The sequence below is a fragment of the Uranotaenia lowii genome, chromosome 2 (assembly GCF_029784155.1).
Source record: "Uranotaenia lowii strain MFRU-FL chromosome 2, ASM2978415v1, whole genome shotgun sequence".
Taxonomy (NCBI): Eukaryota; Metazoa; Arthropoda; class Insecta; order Diptera; family Culicidae; genus Uranotaenia; species Uranotaenia lowii.
In genome coordinates this window covers 404,900,700-404,922,995 of record NC_073692.1, presented here as the reverse complement: position 1 = coordinate 404,922,995, position 22,296 = coordinate 404,900,700, and the positions used below count along the sequence as shown (strand labels likewise).

The 22,296-nt window shown below is 34.9% G+C and overlaps 1 protein-coding gene across 2 annotated transcripts in view; it reads left to right on the top strand.

The window, feature by feature from the left end:
- LOC129743829 (lachesin-like) overlaps window positions 1-22,296 on the top strand; it is a 573,951-nt gene that overhangs the window by 481,572 nt on the left and 70,083 nt on the right. The window contains exons 2-3 of one of the 2 annotated variants that reach the window (XM_055736027.1): window positions 1,338-1,484; window positions 11,946-12,328. In XM_055736027.1, coding sequence (XP_055592002.1) covers window positions 1,338-1,484; window positions 11,946-12,328 — 530 coding nt within the window. The remainder of the gene's footprint in view (window positions 1-1,337; window positions 1,485-11,945; window positions 12,329-22,296) is intronic. The other variant, XM_055736028.1, reaches the window with a different exon arrangement.

Here is a 22,296-nt window from a genome sequence, read left to right as displayed (position 1 = left end):
CAAAAAAGTATATGGTCGGTTTTCAAAATTCGATCATTAAGTTTTTCCCATACATTCATCCTAATGTGCGTATGGTCGGTAGAAACTGTAAAACTTTACTCATTTAGTATGAAGGAAAATTCAAAGATGTGAAAACTCTTTGGGTGCTAAACATTTATGTATCAATCTTTTGAACCAACTTTGTACAAAACGAGGAAAATTGTTTGCCAAACTTTGGGTCTTACGTCATTTTGACACGACCAGCTGATGGTAAATATTCTGTTGAACAACTTTATCCCATTACAAGACATTGAAGTTGTTCTTAAATTTGAATGATATTTTCACAAAGTGGAAAAAAGAATTCAAATTTCTGTTTCAGCCCTGCTATCTGTTGCTCCGAAAATTCTGAACAAATAAGTTCAAGTCACCTCGTTCACCGTCTGTATAATTTCATCCAACCAGCAGAAGAGTTTTTCCGGTCTTGATCGAAAAGTTTCTACTTCAAGAACAAGACAGCTATCAGTTAGTTTCTTCCACTCAGTTTTTTTTTTTTTGCTTCATGCAAAAAACTTTAACAAAAGGTGCTAGAACCTGCTGCCTTAGGGTAAAAGATTTTTGGCAATTGAAGCACGTTCCCGCACAGAGTGCTCAGTTCTCCGATGAGCTTTATCACCATGAGTTTCGTTTCCTGGGGTAAAACTGTGTGCCCTGGACCCCATTCACGTATCTCTACCATTTTTAGTGGAAGGAACTGCTCCCATAAACCCGGAACGTCACATAATGTGCAGCTTCCACAGAATGTTAGAAAACCGAAAGAGAGAAAACGATTATCACTACACGATTTCCGAAAACGGGAAAGAATGCTGGACCGGGAACCTGTAGGAAATGGGGAAATGGAAATTTCTTACCAACTCATCATCCCGAGTCTGAGTCAAGTCTTTAGGAAGTTTGTACCTTTGTAAAATTCATCAGCAACAATTGGATTTTCGAATTTTGGTAAAAGCTGTCTGTCCATCAAATCAGGAAGGATAGAATGCCCGGTAAAGAAAACTAAACTCAATTTGTGTTGATTGAGCCATGTACGTGGCTTGAAATTTCTCTAAGTTACTAAACCATATGGAACACGCTAACCCGGATCAGGAAATTTAGTCTGCTTCAAAATTGACGTCATCCATTTAGTTCATTCAAATAAAAAATCTCACAAAAAACTGAATGAATGTTCCACATAAGAGTTAAACGTCTCATAGCAAATGAAAATCTGGTACCAGAATTTTTCCCTACTAGCCTAAATAAGAATTTTCTCGTGACGAAAAATGCAGCTTTTTTCTAACCTTATTTTCTCTTTCTACTTCTTTCAGGCACAGAACCATCTCCCTCGCCGCTCTACGCGGACAGCAACTACCTCGAGGAGGACAAATACTCGCCCGGATTCCTGACACTCGGCCAGAAGTACAGCATAGCCATCGGATCGACGGTGGTGCTGCCGTGCAAAATTAATGAGACCGGTACGTTGCGTCATTCGTTTTTGGGATTAGTTCACCTAGTTCAGTTAGTTCACCTATCGACTAAGTCGATAACCCACTGAGGATGCTAGCAAGTAGCTAGTGAAATACTAGTATTTGGGTCTTTCAAATACTGTAGCTGAATTCAAAGGAATCTTCGACTACTTTGAAATCACTATATAGTGTGTTAATACAGTGACCTAAACAAGAATAGTACCACTAAATTTTGCTTGTTAAAATACGAATGACTGAAAATCGTCATAATTTGATTCTACAATTCTACAACAAATAAATCAAGAACAAGTTTACTTTTTTTGGATGAAGCAATTGGCGTTGAGGACCAAAGGTGCGAATAAGAATAGTTTTATCACTTATGTTTTCCTACAAAAATTAAGATTATTTCTTGAAATTTGCGGTTTAAAACTGAATAGTAATACTTCTACGAACTTTTTGAATAGATAACTACATTTTTAGGCGTTTTCTAGTGTTCCAAAGATTTAAAGGGATTTTAAGAGATTAATTTCCTCTAGCACTCAGAAATTTGACATTTTAGCTATAATACTTTTTAAAACTGCTTAATTTCTTCATGAACATGATGTGAAATGATGTATCATAGATTTTAGGCCGAATTTGAATACCAAAAATAAACAGGCTTCTCATTAAACAGTATTAATTTTTAAATCAGTCAAACATAATATTTTTCATTTTAAATCGTAGATGGCAGCACTATCTTGCTGTTGAACGGAATTGAAAATAATGTTTACTTTCCGATGAAGCTTGATACATCCGATGTCTAGCAGTATTATTGGTATGATTTGCAAAATAATCGGACGTGTAGATGAGTAGAATCTACGGCGGTGGAATAATCTTGTGCTGTTGAGTTTTTGCAAATTAAGAAATGCTTTCTTCAGCGTGAACTCCAACAAAGCTGTGTTGGGAAATTGCCTCAAAATGATGAATATATACCTAAACCCGTAAAATCAATATTGACACTTGTTGCGTCAGACCAATTCGGATAGGACCAAAAACCAAAGAGGATTTTTATTTTGTCTTTTGCCTTAATTTCAACTTTTCCCGCTTAATGATGAACCAAATTACAAAAGAATGAACAACTGGCATCATTATAGCGGTGGATAAATTGTTAGCCTGCTAGTTTACTTTACGGCGGCGTTATCATAATTTCAGGGTGACCTACAGTGATGAGATTCATCAACACTTAATTTGGTTTTAACTTGAAGATAGTGCTGCCATCTACGACTTGAAACTGTAAAAAAAATTAAGTTCCAACCAGTGTTTACTTATTCAAAATTTACCCAGAACGTTTGTTTTATCATTTCAAGTCATTCTAGTGAAAAAATTAAGCAGTTTGATCAAGTACCTTATAGATCAAATGACGAATTCCTTTGTGCTAGAGGAAAATTCTTAAAAACCACTTTAAAACCTTTGGAATACTAGAAGACGCCTTAAAATACAGATATCAGATAGTTTCTAAAAGCATTATCATACACTTGTACATAGCAAACTTTAAGAAATAATCTGGATTTGGAAAAACTTAAGTGGTACGTGGTACTATTCTTATTTCGCTCAGCTTTTCATATATTTGAGATTCAATGTCAAACAGTTCCAAGTGCTTTATCGTCACTCAAAATTTAGTTGATTATTGGGCAACTTCTGTCTACCGATTCCGATATATTTATTGAGTGCGTGCGTTAAAGCGTTTGGAAGCATTTTTTTATTTGAAGATAGAAGGTTTAAACATCTTTGAAATTTTATGTTCTTTTTTAAACCCAAAGTAGCACTCAATCGTTAAAAATTGTAATGAGAGATTCTCTAGATCCACTTTTCAAGTGCATCTATCCTACGGTCAATGGTGATTTTCTTGAAGATCGAATAGTTCTAGTTCAAACATTCAAATGCCGTTTAAAAAAACAAGTCACAATAGTTTGAAATTTTCTCCGGATACTTATTATTGTCCAAATCTAATACGAAGGGATTTACATACAGTGGTGTTCGAAAAAATAGAAACGCCACTAAGTCCTACATAAAATTCTTTTAACCCATAAATGTGATTCATTGTATAAAAAAATTTAATTGGCGTGTGAAATGAAAAAAGGAAAATTTAACTTTTTTTCATGCTGTAATAAACATTCTTGTTTTTTTTCTCAAAAATGATATCAGAATAAATTTAAAAGAACAATTATCGCCATTTTGGTTAAATTTATTATTCTGCGCTGCTATTATTTCGAACACCGGCACTAAGTCATACATACTTTCTCCAAAGCCGATAACAAATGCCCAACCATTCCAAAAACAATTCCGTAATATTCTTCTTTCTTCATTACACAAACTAGGGTGATAATGAATGTATGTGATAAATTTCCTAATCGAGATTTGAAAACTGGCCATTTACTTTTTGTAGAATTGCCCAAAAAACTGCCAGTGTGAAATTTCAGCATTTCGAACTTTAAAAGTTTAATCGGCTTTTAAAGTGCCTTAAATGCTCAAAGGTTCAATATTTTGACCCTCCAAAATCACTCCAGGGAGGATCAAAGAAAATCGGGACAATCAAAATTTAAATTTTGATCCCAAGTGACTTAAAAATACATAAAACGTCGAAATCTTATGTTATCTCCAAAAAAAACCAACTTTCTGGGACTTGGACAGAAAACCTCACGATTTTTTATATTTTTTAGGAATCTATTTTTTTCAAGAAAATTCCTGTTTTAGACCAAATAATTACTCGTTGGCAGTCAAAAAATTCAAAATCAGAAAAAATGGTTTGAACGAAATCCAGAATTAAATGTAAATGAGAGCTACTGTTCTATAATATCGCTCTTATCAGAGAAAATTCTTATTCTTGTGATTTTTAAGTCGAAGTGTGTTTTCGTTAAATTGTTGAAATGTATATTTTCTTCAATGTGGAATGCTTCAGAAGATCGAAGAATTTATTACATTATTTCATTATATATTTGTTATATTATTTAATTTTTTCGTTTGATTCTACTAGAGTTTTTCTCAATTTTTGAGCTTGTTCTCCACAAATGTATTTAACAATGGAAAAATTTGAAGAAAATCAATTCAATTTTATTCAAAGCCAATTTCAATAAATTTAGATTTATCGCTCTTCAGTTTTATCGACTCTTTTTCGGCGAGTTTTAATATTTAAAAAAAAAAACAAAATTCACCAGTTGTCCAGACGTTTCGAGCTACTCTGGCATTCGCTCCTCTTCAGTAGACAAAATTACTGACCACCGTCTTAACTACTTTGATTCTATACTTCCAAAACGATGGCAAGTTATTTTGTCCACTGAAGAGGAGCGGAGCCAGAGTAGCTCAAAACGTCTGGTCAACTTGAAAATTAAGGTTTTTTAATATCACTTCCATCTGTACCGTTGAGCCGTCAACACGTACGCCGGAGCATCGTATCGTTGCTGTGTACCTGCAGGAACATTTTTACATTATTTATTTTTTCCTTACCTGTTTTTCCATCAGCACTTTTCAGTGCTAAAATTATTTTCATTTTCTTTTATTCATATTTTCTCTTTTCCTTCCAGCATGGGGAAGTCATCGGCCGGCTCAAGAGCTGGTAGAAAGCGAATTGCCGAAACTAATTCAGGTCCATCGCCCAAAAAAGTTGAAATTTCCAATTCATTCGATGTCCTTCATAACATCGGTGATGAGGAAATATTCATATTTAATTCTGATAAGAGTACTAAGAAACCTTCTTCTTCTTATACTCTTAAAAACGAAAAGGTTCCACCAATTACGGTCACGATTCCTGACTTCAATGCCTTTCGAAAAGAAATCGTCACTTCCGTCAAGGATGTGAAGATTTCTTTTCAGATCGGTCGAAGGGAAACTGCTCGTATTTTGGCGGAATCTTTTAATGATTTTCAAAAAATTTTAAATTATTTGAATAATAAAAAACATCAATTTTTTACTTACGACACAAGAAGTGATCGTCCTTTTAAAGTTGTACTTCGTGGTCTCACCGGCGATCAGACACCGGATGAGATCACAACTGAATTAAATTCTTTGTTAGGTTTTTCTCCAATTCAAGTAATTCAAATGAGGAAAAGAACCAACACGAATAATATCAGTATTGTTGGTTTTGCTCCTGAGCTTTATTTGATTCATTTTAAAAAGGATCAAGTTAATAATTTGCAAATTCTTGAAAAGGCTCGTCTTATGTTTCATTGTCGAGTCAAATTCGAACCTTTTCGAAAATCTTCAACCAATTTCCTTCAAAATATTACGCAATGTCGTCGTTGTCAAGCTTTTTGTCACGGCACTAAAAATTGTAGAATGAATGCCAGATGCATGCTTTGCGGCTCATTCGATCATGAAAAATCTAAATGCCTTTTTGGTGGTGATAAGCCACAAACAGAATTTTTCAAGTGTGCAAATTGCGCAGGTAATCATTCCTCGAATTCGCTAGACTGTCCCATCAGGGCAAAAATTATTGCTTCTAGGAAAAATCCCAAAGTTTCCAGAAAAGTTTCTTCTCCTCCTTCCTCTTTTTCGTCTTCACACGTCGGGCCGGCAAACAACCTGCCTGTTCGCGGTCAGCCTCGGTCGACATTGGAATCACGGCTGGGTAATACCCGAAGTGATTTTAATGTTACCTGGGCTGATTCTGCGCCCCAGACTCGTTGTTTATCGTTCTCAGAGGTGGTTGAAAATGGGTTGCCCTCTTCAGGTTTAACTAATAAAAATGGGAAAAAACCAAGTCTCAACGTTCATGCGAAGGCTTGGGAAAGTCCCCGAAATTCAAATTCAAATACCTGTTCTACTCCTTCGTTTTCTGATCCTAACAATTTTGTTGATTTGGGTGAGATTACTGAGGAAAAATTAAAATTTTTGCATCAAAATTTAATGGAAATGATGCAACTTATGTTGAAAGCAAATTCAATGTTTGAAGCTTTCCAAACTTCTTTTAATTATGCTAACAAAATTATTATGACTTTACGATTCCCTCATGGATCCAAATAGATGTTTAAATATTATGAATTGGAATGCTAGATCTTTGCTGGCTAACCAAGATGAATTCTTTTTATTTTTGAAAACTCAAAACATACATATTGCTGCCATCACTGAAACTTTTTTAAAGCCGGAAAATAACTTGAAAAGCAATGCTTTCTTTAAAATTTTGCGAAATGATCGACTTGATCGACAAGGTGGGGGTGTAGCTATTGTCATCAATAGTCGTCTCAAATTTAGACTTCTTCCTTCTTTCAATACCAAAGTCTTAGAAACAATTGGAATTGAATTAGAAACGTCCATGGGGAAAATTATAATTATTGCCGCATATTTGCCTTTTCAATGCAGCGGTGAACAGAAAAATTTTTTGAAGGGAGATTTACAAAAACTCACCAGAAACAAATCTAAATTTTTTATTATTGGTGACTCTAATGCAAAACACCGATCTTGGAATAATATTTCATCAAATTCAAATGGGAATATTTTATTTAATGACTGCTCTGCAGGTTATTATACTGTTGAATATCCTAATGGGCATACTTGTTTTTCTTCGATTAGAAATCCTTCCACAATTGATTTGGTTCTAACGGATTTAGGCGAGCATTGTAGTCAATTAGTTACTCATGCGGACCTCGATTCAGACCACCTTCCAGTAACTTTTTCTTTATCCCAAAGTCCCATTGAAAACCCTTTAAAATCAACTTTTAACTTTCAAAAAGCTGACTGGGAGCGATATAGGAATTTTATTGAACGTAATTTAGATGTAAACGTTCCACTGAATTCAATTGAAGATATTGATTTGGCTGTAGAAAATTTGACAACTTCAATAGTCAATGCTAAAGCCGCTGCAATACCCAAAGTTAAACATAAATTTAATCAACCTTTAATTGATGATGATCTTCAGTTTTTGATACGACTGAAAAACATTCGTCGACGCCAATATCAACGTACTAGGGATCCTTATTTGAAATTTATTTATTGCGACCTTCAAAAAGAGATCAAACGTCGTTTAAATTTCATCCGTAATGAAAATTTTGCTAAAGCAGTAGAGGACATAAAACCCTACTCAAAGCCGTTTTGGAAATTAACTAAAATTCTGAAAAAGCCCCAGAAGCCGATTCCTACTTTGAAAGATGGGGATAAACTTCTTTTAACTAACGCAGAAAAAGCTCAAAAATTAGCCCAACAGTTTGAGTCTGCTCATGATTTTAATTTAAACGTTGTTAGTCCAATTGATGCTCAAATTTCCCTTGAATTTGATGATATTTTTTTCTAAGCAAAATGTATTTGAAAGTTCCTGTGAGACAAATATTGATGAACTTAAATTGATTTTCAAAAAATTTAAAAATATGAAAGCTCCGGGGGAAGATGGGATTTTCTATATTCTTATTAAAAAGTTGCCTGCAAGCACTTTAAATTTTTTAGTTAAAATCTTCAATAAATGTTTTCACTTGGCTTATTTTCCCAATAAATGGAAAAATGCCAAAGTAACTCCAATTTTGAAACCTGGAAAAAGTGCTTCAGAGCCTTCAAGTTATCGACCAATTAGTTTGCTTCCTTCTTTAAGTAAACTATTTGAGAGAGTTATTTTAAATAGAATGATGATTCACATTAATCAGAATTCTATTTTCCCTGATGAACAATTTGGTTTTCGTCATGGACATTCTACTACACATCAACTCTTGAGTGTAACTAATATGATTAACGCTAGCAAATCTGAAGGTTATTCAACTGGTGTTGCTCTTCTAGATATTGAAAAAGCTTTTGACAGTGTTTGGCACAAAGGTTTAGTAGCTAAATTAGCTCGATTTGATTTTCCTGTATATCTCACCAAAATTATTCAAAATTATTTGACTAGCCGAACCTTACAAGTAAGCTATCAAAATTCATGCTCTGAAAGGACACCCATTAGAGCTGGGGTCCCTCAGGGCAGTATACTTGGGCCAATCTTATACAATATTTTTACTTCTGATCTTCCTGATGTACCAGAAGGAAAAGGTAGAAGATTATTTGCTGATGATACTTTGCTTTCAGCCAAAGGTCGAAATTTGCGGGTGGTACGCAGTAGATTGCAACAAAATTTAAATTCCTTTTTGAATTACTTGAAAATGTGGAAAATTTCTCCAAACGCTTCCAAAACTCAACTTATTTTATTTCCCCATAAGCCAAGAGCAAATTTTTTTAAACCTAATGAAAATCATTCCATAACTTTTAATGGGGTTTCATTAGAATGGTCTGATCACGTGAAGTACTTGGGACTCACACTTGATCGGAATCTTACTTTTAAAAATCACATTGAAGATATTCAATCTAAATGTAATAAATACACTAAATCTCTTTATTCTCTCATCAACAGGAAATCCCGACTGTGCCTAAAGAATAAGATGCTTATTTATAAGCAAGTCTTCCGACCAGCGATAATGTATGCAGCTCCGATTTGGTCTAGCTGCTGCGCGACGAGGAAGAAAGCCATCCAGAGGATTCAGAACAAGGTTCTGAAAATGATTTTGCGGCTTCCACCTTGGCACAGCACCGAAGAACTTCATCGGATTGCGGGCATTGAATCGATCGAAGAGATGGCCAACAAAATCATCTCCAACTTCAGAGGCAAATCGATGCAGTCTTCCATCGCAGAGATTCGTTCTCTCTATAATTAGTTTTAATTTAGGATAGTTTTAGTTTTTAGTAGTAAGTTTAAAATATTTTTTGACATTACAGGATGTTCTCCTACATAAAAATACTTGATTGCACTCAGCAAAATTAATTCAAATAAATAAATTATAGTGATTAATAAACTATAGGGCTCTGGACAGTTCATCATTGAACTGAACACCTAATTTAATGTAATAATGTAATATAAATGTAATGATGAATTGGTACAAATAAAGACATATTTAAAAAAAAAAAAAAAAGGTTTTTTAATATCAAAACTCGCCAAAAAAGTTAAATAAGTAAGATTATTCGATATGGTTTATATTGCAATCTTGTGTTTTTTTTTTTTTGTAGACAAAACCTTCTAGGCCAAATATGTAGGAGCTATCTCATATGCCTTCCTTCCGATTGTTACACCTTACGAGTGTCCGAGAAAATGCAACACATTGATTTGTGAATAGCTTTTGAATGTGAAGATGGAATTGGAAAAAAAATTCAGGGAAATTACCTAGTAATGTTGTGTTTACAAAATTTGGTGCTATTCTGTCGAGTCAAGTCTGTCTGAGTGGTTTTAAAGGTAGCGTCCAATAGAGAAGCTCATAGACTTAATTTTTGGGCAGGATCGAGAAAATTCCAGGAGAATCCCAGTGGGAGACCCAAAAACAGCTGAATATCAACTATTCAACCACCATTTATATGGTAAATCGTTTAAGGATCTAAAAATTAAAAAAGGTGAAGATGATTTACTCCATGATGTTGAGGAATGTGTGAGGTTAAATCAAGCGAAATTCGTTTGAATAAGGGATGAGATAGAAACAGATTTTTTTCTGACTAGTACGTCTTGTTGACAAATAACTTCATTTCTTCAAGGTGAAACAGCTGCCCTGCTTAAAATTATTAAAATACGGTGGTCAAATCGTGCGCAAAATATTAGGACCCCTAGCGGGGAAAAAACTGGAATAATTTCGTAATGGTCAGCTAAACGAACTCTGTGGCGGGCAACTGGCAGTTCTCCAGCCAGGAACCTTTCGTTGTCAAGTTTCTCTTGGATGTTTCGAGATGAACAAGAAGTAAAACAGAAAAATGGATACTTGAGGAAATGACGATCTGCAAATCAGTCAGTATTTCATAACGATTGGCACGATGAATGAATAAATATACAAAGAAGACTGCCTCCAAATGCGTCCGTTTTCCCTGCACAGCACTCAAATAGATCTAAAACAGTTGATTCTCTGATTTGGTTGGATCTGAAATCATACCATTACGTGAAAACTGTGGTGGAGTGATAAAAAGTAAAACATATTGTTTTGCGACGAAGAGGACATTCGGCTAAATTTGTCATAATTTCGGCCAAATTTAAAATTTTGATTAATTTCGAAGGTCAAGTTTTAGGAAACAGAAAACGCTATCAAAAATAGCTTTGATTTGAAAAAAAGGCTTCATTGGACGCTATCTCAAAAATCACTTGACAGAGCGTCACAAAAATATACACATGTACACATTACATTATCAGGCAGCTGTACTTAAAGCTTCATCAATTTTCATTCATGCGTTAAAATGTGATTAACAAAAAAAAATTTGCGTTTTGTTTTCGAATAAACTACATAGAAAAATAACTGAAAAGTATTAGGGGTTAAAAATGGAAAATTCTGAAAAACCCGTATAACATTTCGAATAATTACATCAAACTTAAAAAAAATGATGGGATGGTTTACCAGATAAAGTACGTCAAATATCGGAATTAGCTACGATTAGATTTCTTCGTGTTCTTAATGTACTCAAAACAAAAATTAAAAGATTTAGCCATGCCGAATTACAATTTAAAAAAAAACTAGTTTTTTTTTATTTATTTTTCTCTGAACAACAAGAAACATTTTCAAAAAATCATAACTTAATGCTGATAATTAAGCTTTGGTTTTAGTATTTAATTAACAATTTTCGGAATTTTTGAATAAATGATTTTTTAATTCCTACAACAAATACTTCTGCTGATAAAAGGAAGCACTTGCATAGATAAGATTTACTGTACGTTAAAGTTGAACTTTTCAGCATCACTTAAAGTTTTTTTTTTTGTGTTTATTTTATATTTATATTGAGATAATTGATTTTTTATTGAAAAAAAAACTATATTTACTTGGTGAAAAAAAGTTGAACCTGAACAATAAAAATATTAGAAAAACTTGAGTGATCAAATTAGCCCCACAACATAAATTCTTGTTCTGTGTAGTTGTGTGTAGTGTAGTTATTGTAGTTATTCATTACGTAAAAAAAAATTCCAACCAACGATCAGGTTTTATACTTCTTACTACAGTGAGTGTTTTGAAAATTTCAGGAGCTGCGAAAAATGAACCCCTTTGAAAATATTTTAAAGTGAATGAAAAAAATTTCCGAAGTTCCCCGGCCCGAAGGCGAATTTAAACCCATTTCACTATGAAATATTTTCTATTCCTCTTCAAATTTTTATAAGGGTTTCATTCATCAAAACTTGATAAGAAAAATTTTCATCGTGAAGAACATAAATATATGAACTGGGTAACACATAAAAATAAATAACACTTTCCTCCTGAGAAAAGAAAAACGACCGTTTATTATTATTATTTTTTGTGCTAAGTCTAGACTCCTGGCCCCAGGCAAACACTGAAAAGCCTCGAGACTGCCTTAGTGTTTATCCCAATGCCCCACTGCTAGGAGACGTTTTCACAATAACCAGACACAAGAGAAAACTATATTTCTTACCCGGGGCTGGTCATAAATCAACCTCGCAATCCAGCCAGTAGTGCTCCAGTTTAATCTTGAAATTTTTCTTTCTTTCTCCATCGCTAAAACCAACAGAGAATTCCAGCCACTACGTGCTGGCATGGAAGCGGGACATCGCGGTGCTGACGGCCGGCACAGTCAAGGTGACCGTCAACCCCCGGATCAGGTTGATGCCGGTCCAGGGCCAAGCCAACGAACATGGCGGGCTATCGACGGGCTACAATCTGGAGATTCGAGACGTCCGGGTCACCGATGCCGGCGACTATATCTGTCAGATTGGGTCCATGGAACCGAAGGAGATTGTCCACACCCTGGAGGTGCTGGTCCCACCGAAGATCGACTACGTGTCCCCGCCGGCCAAGCTGGATGTGCACAAGGGTGCCCACGTGCGGCTCGAGTGTCGCGGTTCCGGCAATCCTACCCCGAAAATTATCTGGTCCCGGAGGGTAAGTGAGACCGTAAGTTTTTCTGCTGCTGCTGGAATTGAACAGCACACTGCTTTCTACTTCTTATACGTTTGAGCCCCCCAACTTCCGCATTTTCCTTTCGAAATAGACTGAGTCGATTTGGGGTCATTTTGGAATTTCTCAAACCCTTGGGTCATAAAAGCTTCGTTTTGGTCCAAAACTCATCCATGAATTTTTGCAGATTTTTTTAAGTAACGTTTACATGAGTAAATTTATACTTTTAGGTTTGTATGGGAAAATTGAATATTTTGTACTGAAAAATCAACATCATTTTTGTTTCTTCTGTGGAACCGAGCCTGCTAATGGTTTTTGTGCGAATTTATAAATTTTTAACAGGAAATTTTCCGCTGAACAACTGTGTCGAATACTATAACTTCGCATCTTTTTAAACAAAAAAGTTATAAGCTCTTTAACAGGTGTATGTCTTTTGGCATTGATAAACAATAAATTCAATTGACACCACTGCTGGGTGCCTAGCAAAGTATTGCAAGACCATTTTTCATGCCATACTTCGTGGGGAACAAGCAGTGGTGTCAATTGAATTCATGGTTTATCAATCCAAAAAGACATACACCTGTTAAATAGCTAATAACTTTTTTGTCTAAAAATATACGAAGTTATGATATTCGACAAAGTTGTTCAGCGGAAAATTTCCTTGAAGGAATTTTTAAATTGGCACTAAAACCATAAGCAGGCTCGGTTCCACAGTAGAAACAAAAATGATGTTGATTTTTCAGTACAAAATATTCAATTTTTCCATACAAACATAAAAGTTCAAATTTACTCATGTAAACGTTACTTAAAAATTCTGCAAAAAATCATGGATGAGTTTTGGACCAATACAAAGCTTTCAAGATCCCAGGGTTTGAGAAATTAAAAAATAACCCCAAATCGACTCAGTCTATTTCGAAACCAACTCCTCAGCAAGACTGGAAAATTTGACAAATATATCCTAGCGGAAAGATGAACGCACGAAATAATTTAAGTTTGAAGTTTTTTAAGTATTAAAAAACAGTAGAAAAGTATTAAGTAACAAACATAAATTTTGGTGTTTAATCTCTTCATAAAATTCAAACTTTGGCTGAAGAAAAATCAAAACACGGCATCAAAAAATCGGTGGTAGTCCATTATCAGACAGCAGACTATCATGGGTACCGATCCATAACCTGTTGCATCGTAACACGATGATACCAAACTGAGAAAGCTAGTAGGTACTCATCGATAGATCAGTTCTGAGTTTAAGAGAACTCTGAGCGGTCACATAGGGGGAAGTGTTCCTAAAAGTGGGTAATATGCGCAATGCGCATACAGCCGATTGACGATATGGCTAGAGATTCAACATATCAAATCAGGGCAATTTGAGGGTAAAACGCTTTTGACACATGGCATGATAAAATTGAATAGTTATTTAAAGTCAAAAAAAAAAATCAAACAAGATTTTTGTCAGTTTTGTTATAATATATTGAACTTTAATTATCGTGCTTACAGAAGCTGTAAACAAAAATGATAATGGTTTTTCTTTCTTATTCATCTGGAATTAGGAAATTCAACTAATTGAATTTTTTGACAAAGATGTAAATGATAAGATATTGGAATAAGAAACAGGTTTTGAATGCCCATATCAGGCAGGTTAAAATGCCTTGGGGAGATAAGGGCAAAACGAGCACTCCTCTTTTCTACAAAATTATGCATTTTCTTAAATAAATTTTCATGAGGATTTGTTTTGTACTTCCAAAAGTATTAATTTTTCACCAAAAAAGTAATCTTTTTATCATGTTTACAGAAATATTTTGAAAAAAACCAGATAGGTTCTCAAGTGACAAAAATAATAAATTTTTTATTTTTACTTTAATCAATTTTAAAAAGCGTTTTTACTTGAATTTGTTGACTCGGGGCGAACAGAGCACTATCAATCGGGGCACCATGAGCGTTTTCTGCCGTATAATCTAGCAGCGAATTCAACTTGATGTAGTCAACTCAAGCTACAGCTAAACCTTGTTTACATCTGACGATTGGGCCTCTGATTATCTCTCCGAAACCTTCCAATTGAGCTTGGGCCTGCTAAAAAAAATAAAGCTTGTTCTTTACTTTTACACAGATTTCCATAAGAATAACAGCTAGTCGGAGTGAAATTGGAGTGAAGGCTATTGCTTTCTCTATTTAACGCATGAGAAATCGTAAATATCCTAGGCCAAATCGTCAGATGAAACTAGTCAAGTTGTAGCTCTATTATTCAGTCGACTTCATCGAGGTGAATTCGCTGCTTGATTCTCCGGCAGAAAACGCTCACTATGCCCCAATTAATGGTGCTTATTCTGCCCTAAGGGGAGTTCTCATTATGCCCCTGCAGTGACTGGTTTTCAGATTACGGCAAAAAAAATTATAATGCATTTTGAAACGTTTTCATCTACTTTTTAATGTTCCATCCAATAAGGAAATAGACTATTTTAGTGTCTGAACACGGAACAATGATATAATTCACATATTATGGCTGTTTTCTATGGTTAAATAAGCTTTTTCGTTGAAGCGGCCATTATGCCCATATCTTCCCTATATAAAGAGAAAATAGATTAGCCTTATGAATTTTTTAATTTTTATCATTGAAACATTGAATCTACGCTCAAACAACATTCTTGCATTGAAAAAAAGAAGAGTTTAATACTGATCCGATAAAAATACGAGATGAACAAAATATTATCATGAAATATGACCAAATGGCATACCTAACTATGTTTCATGCAAAAGTACTAGTGATAACTTAAATTTCTACAAAACTTCAGCCTTGACGTATGCTTAACATCCGACCATTTTCAACAAAAAAAATATATATACATAGTAAGTTTGAGAAGAGAATACTATCAACTTTGTGATTCCATGAAAATTTGGTCATTGAAAAGAAAAAATGGAAAATTATGAAACGTTAGAAAAATTCCTCTTCTTCCTTCATGCTTGGATGCTTATAATCTTAAGGAAATTTAGAAAATTAAAATGGTAAACTGGATAGAACTAAAACTCATAATTTGATCCAAAACTCAGTATCAGAAGTCAAAAACAGGTTTTGATTCAATAACCTCTTCAAACACAAGAAGCTTGTAAAATAAAAATTTTAGTCTCAATAAAAATATGAATCAAGATCCAAATATAAAACAGAGAGTTTAATATAAAACCAAATATCAGTGATAAGAAAAAATACAATTTGATAATATGTAATGTTAAACATTGGTTTATACTAAAATTTTGAAACTCATGAACAATATTTTAGATTGGCGAAGAAAACTTTTAAGTTTCATTTCTGATTTTTATTAAACATCACAATGAAAAGCAAATTATTGAAATAACGTTAAAAAATTAAATTAAATATTCCCAAAGCCAAATTTTGAACATTGAGGAGAAAAAAAGAAGAAAATTCTGAATTAAATTTAACAATTTTAATTTACTATGTCATGTTTTATCGTCAAACCAGGAATTAAAATCATTTTTATTGTGAAAAATTACAACTTGAATAATAAAAAAGATTCGTTATACTTCAGAAGTTTGAAAGCTAAGATAAAAATTTATAAAAGAATTAAACGAATAAATAAAAGATTCGAAATTTAATTAAAAAATTAAAAAAACACGTGGCTTAATTTTTAAAAATGAGTTAAAGGAAAAATGTAAAAGCTGTAGTTCTCTACGTAATTTTAGTAATCGATGCTATTTTGTAAAAATAAAATTGAATGAATATTTCTTATCTTCTAACTTTCGTTTTTCTCAACATAAGCATTCACATTTTGAAAAATACTATAAAATGTAAATTGAATAATTCAAAGTAGATAATCAAATGCAGTTCAAGTAACGAAACACTAGAAATTGAACAAAATATGGAAATTTGCTCAAATAAATTTTAAAAAAAATATTTGAAGCATAAAAAAAACTACCAAATTTCATACCATGAGATGTGAAAACTCCGAAAATAGTGATGAGCCATGTTGGTATACGGTGAAGAATACTAAATGATTTTTGAAAAAAATAAGGCAACTGATTAAAACTGCTGAAAATGGCTCTTAAATTATTACATTAATTTTCGCCCCTGGGGTAGGTACAATAATAAACATTTCATCAGATATTAGGAAAGATGGCTACGGGGAAAAACACTAAACAAAAAATATCCTCGAAGCAAAAAACAACGCACTGATCTACGTGCATTATGATGGAAGCTGAGCGATTTTCTTGATTAATAAGCTATTGTTTCTACTCCACTTGGGTTGTAGAAAACAGATGTTTAAAATTGGGTCCACCTAATATAATTCGACAGAAATATTACGGAAATAGTCCGAAAACTGTTCCGGTTTTTTCCTACGGTACCAATCCATTTCCAAGAACATAAATAATAATTTACTACAAGGAACATTATTTTTGTAAAAATTTAAAGGCTCAACGAAGTTTGCCGGGTCAGCTAGTTATTTTATATATTTATAATACCTGCAATTTTCATTGATAGTGCATTAACTTTATGTTATCTTTCCAGATATCCTATTTCACAAGCTTCCAAGTTATCAAAGTAAATATTTATTTAAAGCATATCTGCGCCTGAAATTAAGATAACGTCCAGATTTAAATGGTTCTGATATTTCCGAATTAACCATTTATTTTCAATTTGAATTTTTGACATTTCAAAACCCTCCAAATCTTCGTCGATTCTGAGATATAAATTTTTGAATTTCGAAAAACTGTTTTTTCATATTTTAATCTACAAAATAACAAAAAACTTTTCAATCTTTTATTCAATACATTTTTAAAACGCAAAACTTCAATTTATTTATTTTTCAGTTTTCTTCTATTCTTATTTATTTATAGGCTAATTACTATCCTTTGATTTATTGCCTCGTATTCAGTCAATTCAATTTCCAGGACTACAGAAATCAAACTATCAAATTCATAATTATTCTTTAAAAAACTAATTCAAGTGTCTGTTTTCCAATTAAAAAAAAAGTTTTTTATAGTTATTTTTTTAGTTCTTTCAAAAACAATACATTTTCAATTTTCCAAAAACTGAAAATTTCAAGTTTCTTGGATAGCGATGCTATTTTTACGAAGATACTATGCGAATAAATACTAGGTATGTGATACTTTTGCGATGATTCCAGAAATTTAAACAAACTTTAGCTAAAAAACCCTACCCACAGCCATACACTCGCGACTCGCACCTTTCTGTCACAGTTTTCTCCTCTCTTCGCAGATCCCAGCAACGTTACACGATTTGTCTATGTATAGTGTGACCAACATCTTTTAAATAAGTGCTGGTATATCGTTTTTAAGCTTTTTATTCCTCAGATTTAAGCTTTTTTTCGCCTTGAGAGCATAGGAGATGAAAGCTCAAATCTATGTATGTGTATGTATGTTTGACCCACCAGTGGCTGATAGGTCTTTCGACCCGAGTCGGTACGGAAAGTCTCGATCGCACATTCAAATACTGTTCATGCTTAACTCATCAACAATAATTGCAATACAATCACCACCACGTTACCACTGGCTTGGGACAGGTTTGACTCATCTCACTCCCTTCAAACTGTTCGAAACAAATAAAGAATCCTGAAAAGGTACCTAAGTAGCCTACTCAAGATTCCAAATTTGCCGAGATACTCTGGCTGGCTTGAACCCACAATCCATTGTATATCAGTTTCCCTTTCGTTTGATGTCCTGTACAAACCCTCCCACCAATCCCCTTAAATAGAGTTAAGCTATTTGTTCTGAATGAATCAATTGCAAATCAAGAAGTGATGAAATGAAATGATACTTATCTTGAGGCCATCAAAAGGCTTCAGCAGTTTTTCGGCGATCTACACAGAAAGCAAAAGTCTGCATGTTCTTGATTTACATATTAAATAATTAATAATCGCAGCAGTCTAGTATTCTACCAATTACACCAATACCCCACAATAAAAAAGGAGATGAAAGCTCAAATCTGAAGAAAAAATCTTTAATCTGAGGAAAAAAGCTTAAATCTGAAAGATGTGCTCCACACGGTTTGTATAACGTTGCCGGGATCTGTCTCTTCGGTACCTGATAACCCAAGCAGGCTGCAGTATATTGCGGAAGTCGAGTTACGCTGTAAGATCCGAAAAAAACACACCCGATCGCAATCCTCACCCCCGACCCCCACATTTATCATAAGTTCATCCGAATACTCAATTTCTTCTTCAGTATTATGTTCATTTCTCAGTACATGGCACCTTCATCCAATGCATTCAATTTGGTGCAGAAAAGAAAAAAAACAGTATCGAAAAGAAGCACTTTGTATTTGATACTTCACACTTACTTCCAAGGTTTTTTTGAAACACGAGGTACTCCGATTTTCACAGTTAGTAGGCGAGAAGTGAGCGGGGCTCTCAATGAGTTTGTTTACAAACATAAGATTATTTTGCTCAGCTTTTCTGTGGTTTGTTTGTAAACAAACTCCATGAGCTCCGCAGTTGCATAGCCTAAATAGCCAAAATGGCTGAATCGGGAATTTGATATTCTGTAACACCTCTTATATATATACACCTTGCTTGCTTAAAAAAAATAACAACCATCTAGTGATTCATTGAAAACTTGATATTTTCAAATCTTTTTTCTAGGTCAAACTTTAGGAAATAAACAAAAGCATAATGATAACGTGTTTACATCATTGCGTATTGCTTATAAAAATTACTGCTCCACATCGAAATGCCAATCTGTTACAAATTTCTATGGACATATTTAACTCACCGATTCTTGAAAGTGAGCCTTATCAGGGTACAAACGTAATTATTTTGTTCAACAAAAAAAAAGTTTAATCGTTGAAACAAATTATAATTGAATCTACAAATTTGGGCAGTATTTATTATCAAGGAGATGTCTGTGTTCATTGAACAAAGATTAAAAATATTTTGAAACGTTCCAAGAATGTTTGAAAATCTGCCCGATAAAAGAAAACATGATGGATCCCTACTCGACCGCATAATAAAGCTCATTAATTTCTCCACTCGGTTTATTGACGAAACGTTGCGGTCTCCCACGGAAACGTTCCATCCAGGTTAACCCGAAATGGCAGCGTGGCCCAATTCCAATGCTATGCAACCTGGTCAGCCAGGTTCATTTCGGAGTGCCCCAGCAGAAAGAAAGTTTATTCAGAAAATGCTGACAATGCCCGATGCCATCATCATGGCGCATCTATTCAGTTTGTTGTCTACCCACAAAAACCAATTATTTCACCCCTCGGAAATGTGTGTACTTCAATGTTTCCGGACGTATTCCGGCCTGGGTTGTGTGTGTCCTCACGTATCGCTCGCTCCGGAAATGTCCGGAAAACATTCCATCCAGTTTTGCAGGTTTTGCTTGGTTCAAGCTCGGAAAAAGTGGACAACAACGACGTGTTTGCAACACGATTCCAATTATACAACCTCAAAATTGCATTCCGAGTCCTCACCGGAAAAGCACGGAGGGAAAAATGACCGACCATTTGCCACGTACAGGCTCTTTCTGTCTCATGCATTCACGCATCAGTCACATCAGGAATGTGAATGTGCTTGTTGTCCGTCTCCTGCTTTCTGTTGCTGCTGTTGGACGTTTCCGAGCGCTTCGGATTTCAATCTTAATCAGCTTGAATAAATAGACCTGGAATGGACCGGCTTGCGATTACGTCCCGGGAAACAGACCTCCATTGCTGGAGAGTCCATGTCCGTTGTCCGTCCGAAACCGGAACCTGAGGCTGCTGCTGCTGCTGACCGAGAGGCAAATTGGACCGGGAAGCGACTTGATAATACACTTTGTGTCACATTCCGAGCAAAACGGATCTGTCACGAGGTGCGCTCTGAAAAATGGCTTCTTGAGATGGGCATTTATCATCTGAGCTGCCTACTTTTTTTAAGGGGTTTAGTTTTTTATCCTAGAATTTTCACGAGATGCTGAAAAGCATACAGTTTCGAGGGTGCAATTGATATAGTAAAACTTCATAACAAAAATTTATGCGTTCATCTCGTACTCATTGTAAATTCAACTATATTGATAGTTCAGTCAACAATATGGGTATATTCAGTTTGACTCAATATTTCAACCTGTCGGATGGGCAAGGTGAAGGTAGAATTTTTTTTTTCTTTATTTGAGAGGTTTTCAGTCACAGGCTGGTTCGCCTCTAGAAGATTTAAAATTCGTACAAATGGATTACAATTCGTCGTAAATACACGATTCTTTTAAAAAGCGTAATAATTTTTCTTCGTTTGTTGGGTCATTTGATAGTGCGTTGCGGATAGATTTACCGATGTCATGCGATTCTCTGATACCATGGAGACCGGGGCATTCTACGATGATGTGTTTCACATTCAATCTACAGTTACAGTGCTCACAATTTGGGACGGCTCCTCCTTCAATGGTATGACGATGAGTTAGCTTTGTGTGTCCTACTCGTAGCCTTGACAAAACGATTTGCTCTTGTCTAATTTCTCGATCGTTCCAAATAAAAAGTTCTCCTTCGATTTTTGCCAATGCTAGGTTTCTGTTCAGCCATGTTCCCCAAGTTTTGTTTTTGAACCATAGATGTAGATCCGAAGGATTAGATTCTTCATCACGGCCGAGTGCAGCTAACTTGTCCACTTCTTCATTGCCACGAATACCAGAGTGACCTGGTATCCAGCAGAAAGAAACATTTGTTGGAAGGAGTTTTTGAATTCTTTGAATCCAAGGGTGTCGATTTTTTGGATTCTGCAAAGCACTTAACGCGCTGGCAGAGTCGGTAAAAATAACAGCGTTTCCAGAAGATGTGATATGACGCAAAGCTAGTAGTAAAGCGGCTACTTCAGCAGAAAAAACAGTGACTTGTCCGGGTAGATTTTTTGCGATTGCCACAGAAGGACCTAAAAATCCGACTCCGACTTTTTCTGACAATTTAGAACCATCAGTGAAGTATTTTTCAAAAAGGAAGTAGTTCCTCTCGATTAAGGAGTTGTAGTGTGCTATTACCTTCCTCCTAGGGTCTCCGGCGCGTATCTTCTTTTTGATTTCCAGCTCTACCTTTAAGTTACCTGCGTTCCATCGTTGATCGCCAATTCGCTCTAAACGTTCTGTACTTGGCAGTTCCAACCTCGTATATTTACGAAAAATTGCTTTGTTGTACAAAGTATGTTCGCTTTGATTCACAAGTGACTTTTCAGCTATACTGATCGCCTTTTTGATTGTATGAAGGGCCACTATCATATAAAAAGGTAGAACTCAAAATATCAATGAGTTTATCAAAAGCACCACTTGTGATCTCCAGTCCATAGAGTAGCCTGCTTGTTACTACACAGTTTCCGATCCTTATCAGCGTTCGACGTTTGTTCGCTGATCGTCTTTATCAGCCTTGAGCGGCTTGCAATTTCATGTTTTACTCGTTTGCAGTGCGGTTCTTTTCGGTATGGGGTTCGAGCTCTATTTTGTACTTCCATGGATGGTGATTTTCCAAGCAAATGTGGCTTCTTATACATTTCTCGGCTGACATGGAAAATCCCACAGATTTTGACCACTCTGATATGCGATTGACTGCCAGTTGTATTTAACGACGATTTATTTTTAAACTTTTTCCCGTGACGATAATTATAATATCGTCGGCGTATACAAAAACATGAATTCCTTTATTCAAAACTGTAAAAAGTGAGTTCCTTGCTTAGCTAGCTTAGCTTTGCTTAGCTAGCTTAGCTTTGCTTAGCTTAGCTTGGTTGACTTTTAAAGACTTCAAATAGCAAATTTTATTAGGCTTTGCTCAACTTACGCATTTCCGATTTCATGATCGCTGGCGTGGCTAGGTAGAAGAAGTTCTACTTCTCCAATGGTTGCTACTCCGTGATTGATCGAGGCCATCAATTTTGTGCAAGGACCAAAAGAATGCTGCTTGGGACTAGCAGTTCATTTGCAATGCACAAAACTCATGCTCTCCCTTTGAATATGATCATTAACGGCGCCGGCCACGTCCTAGTAGTCAATGA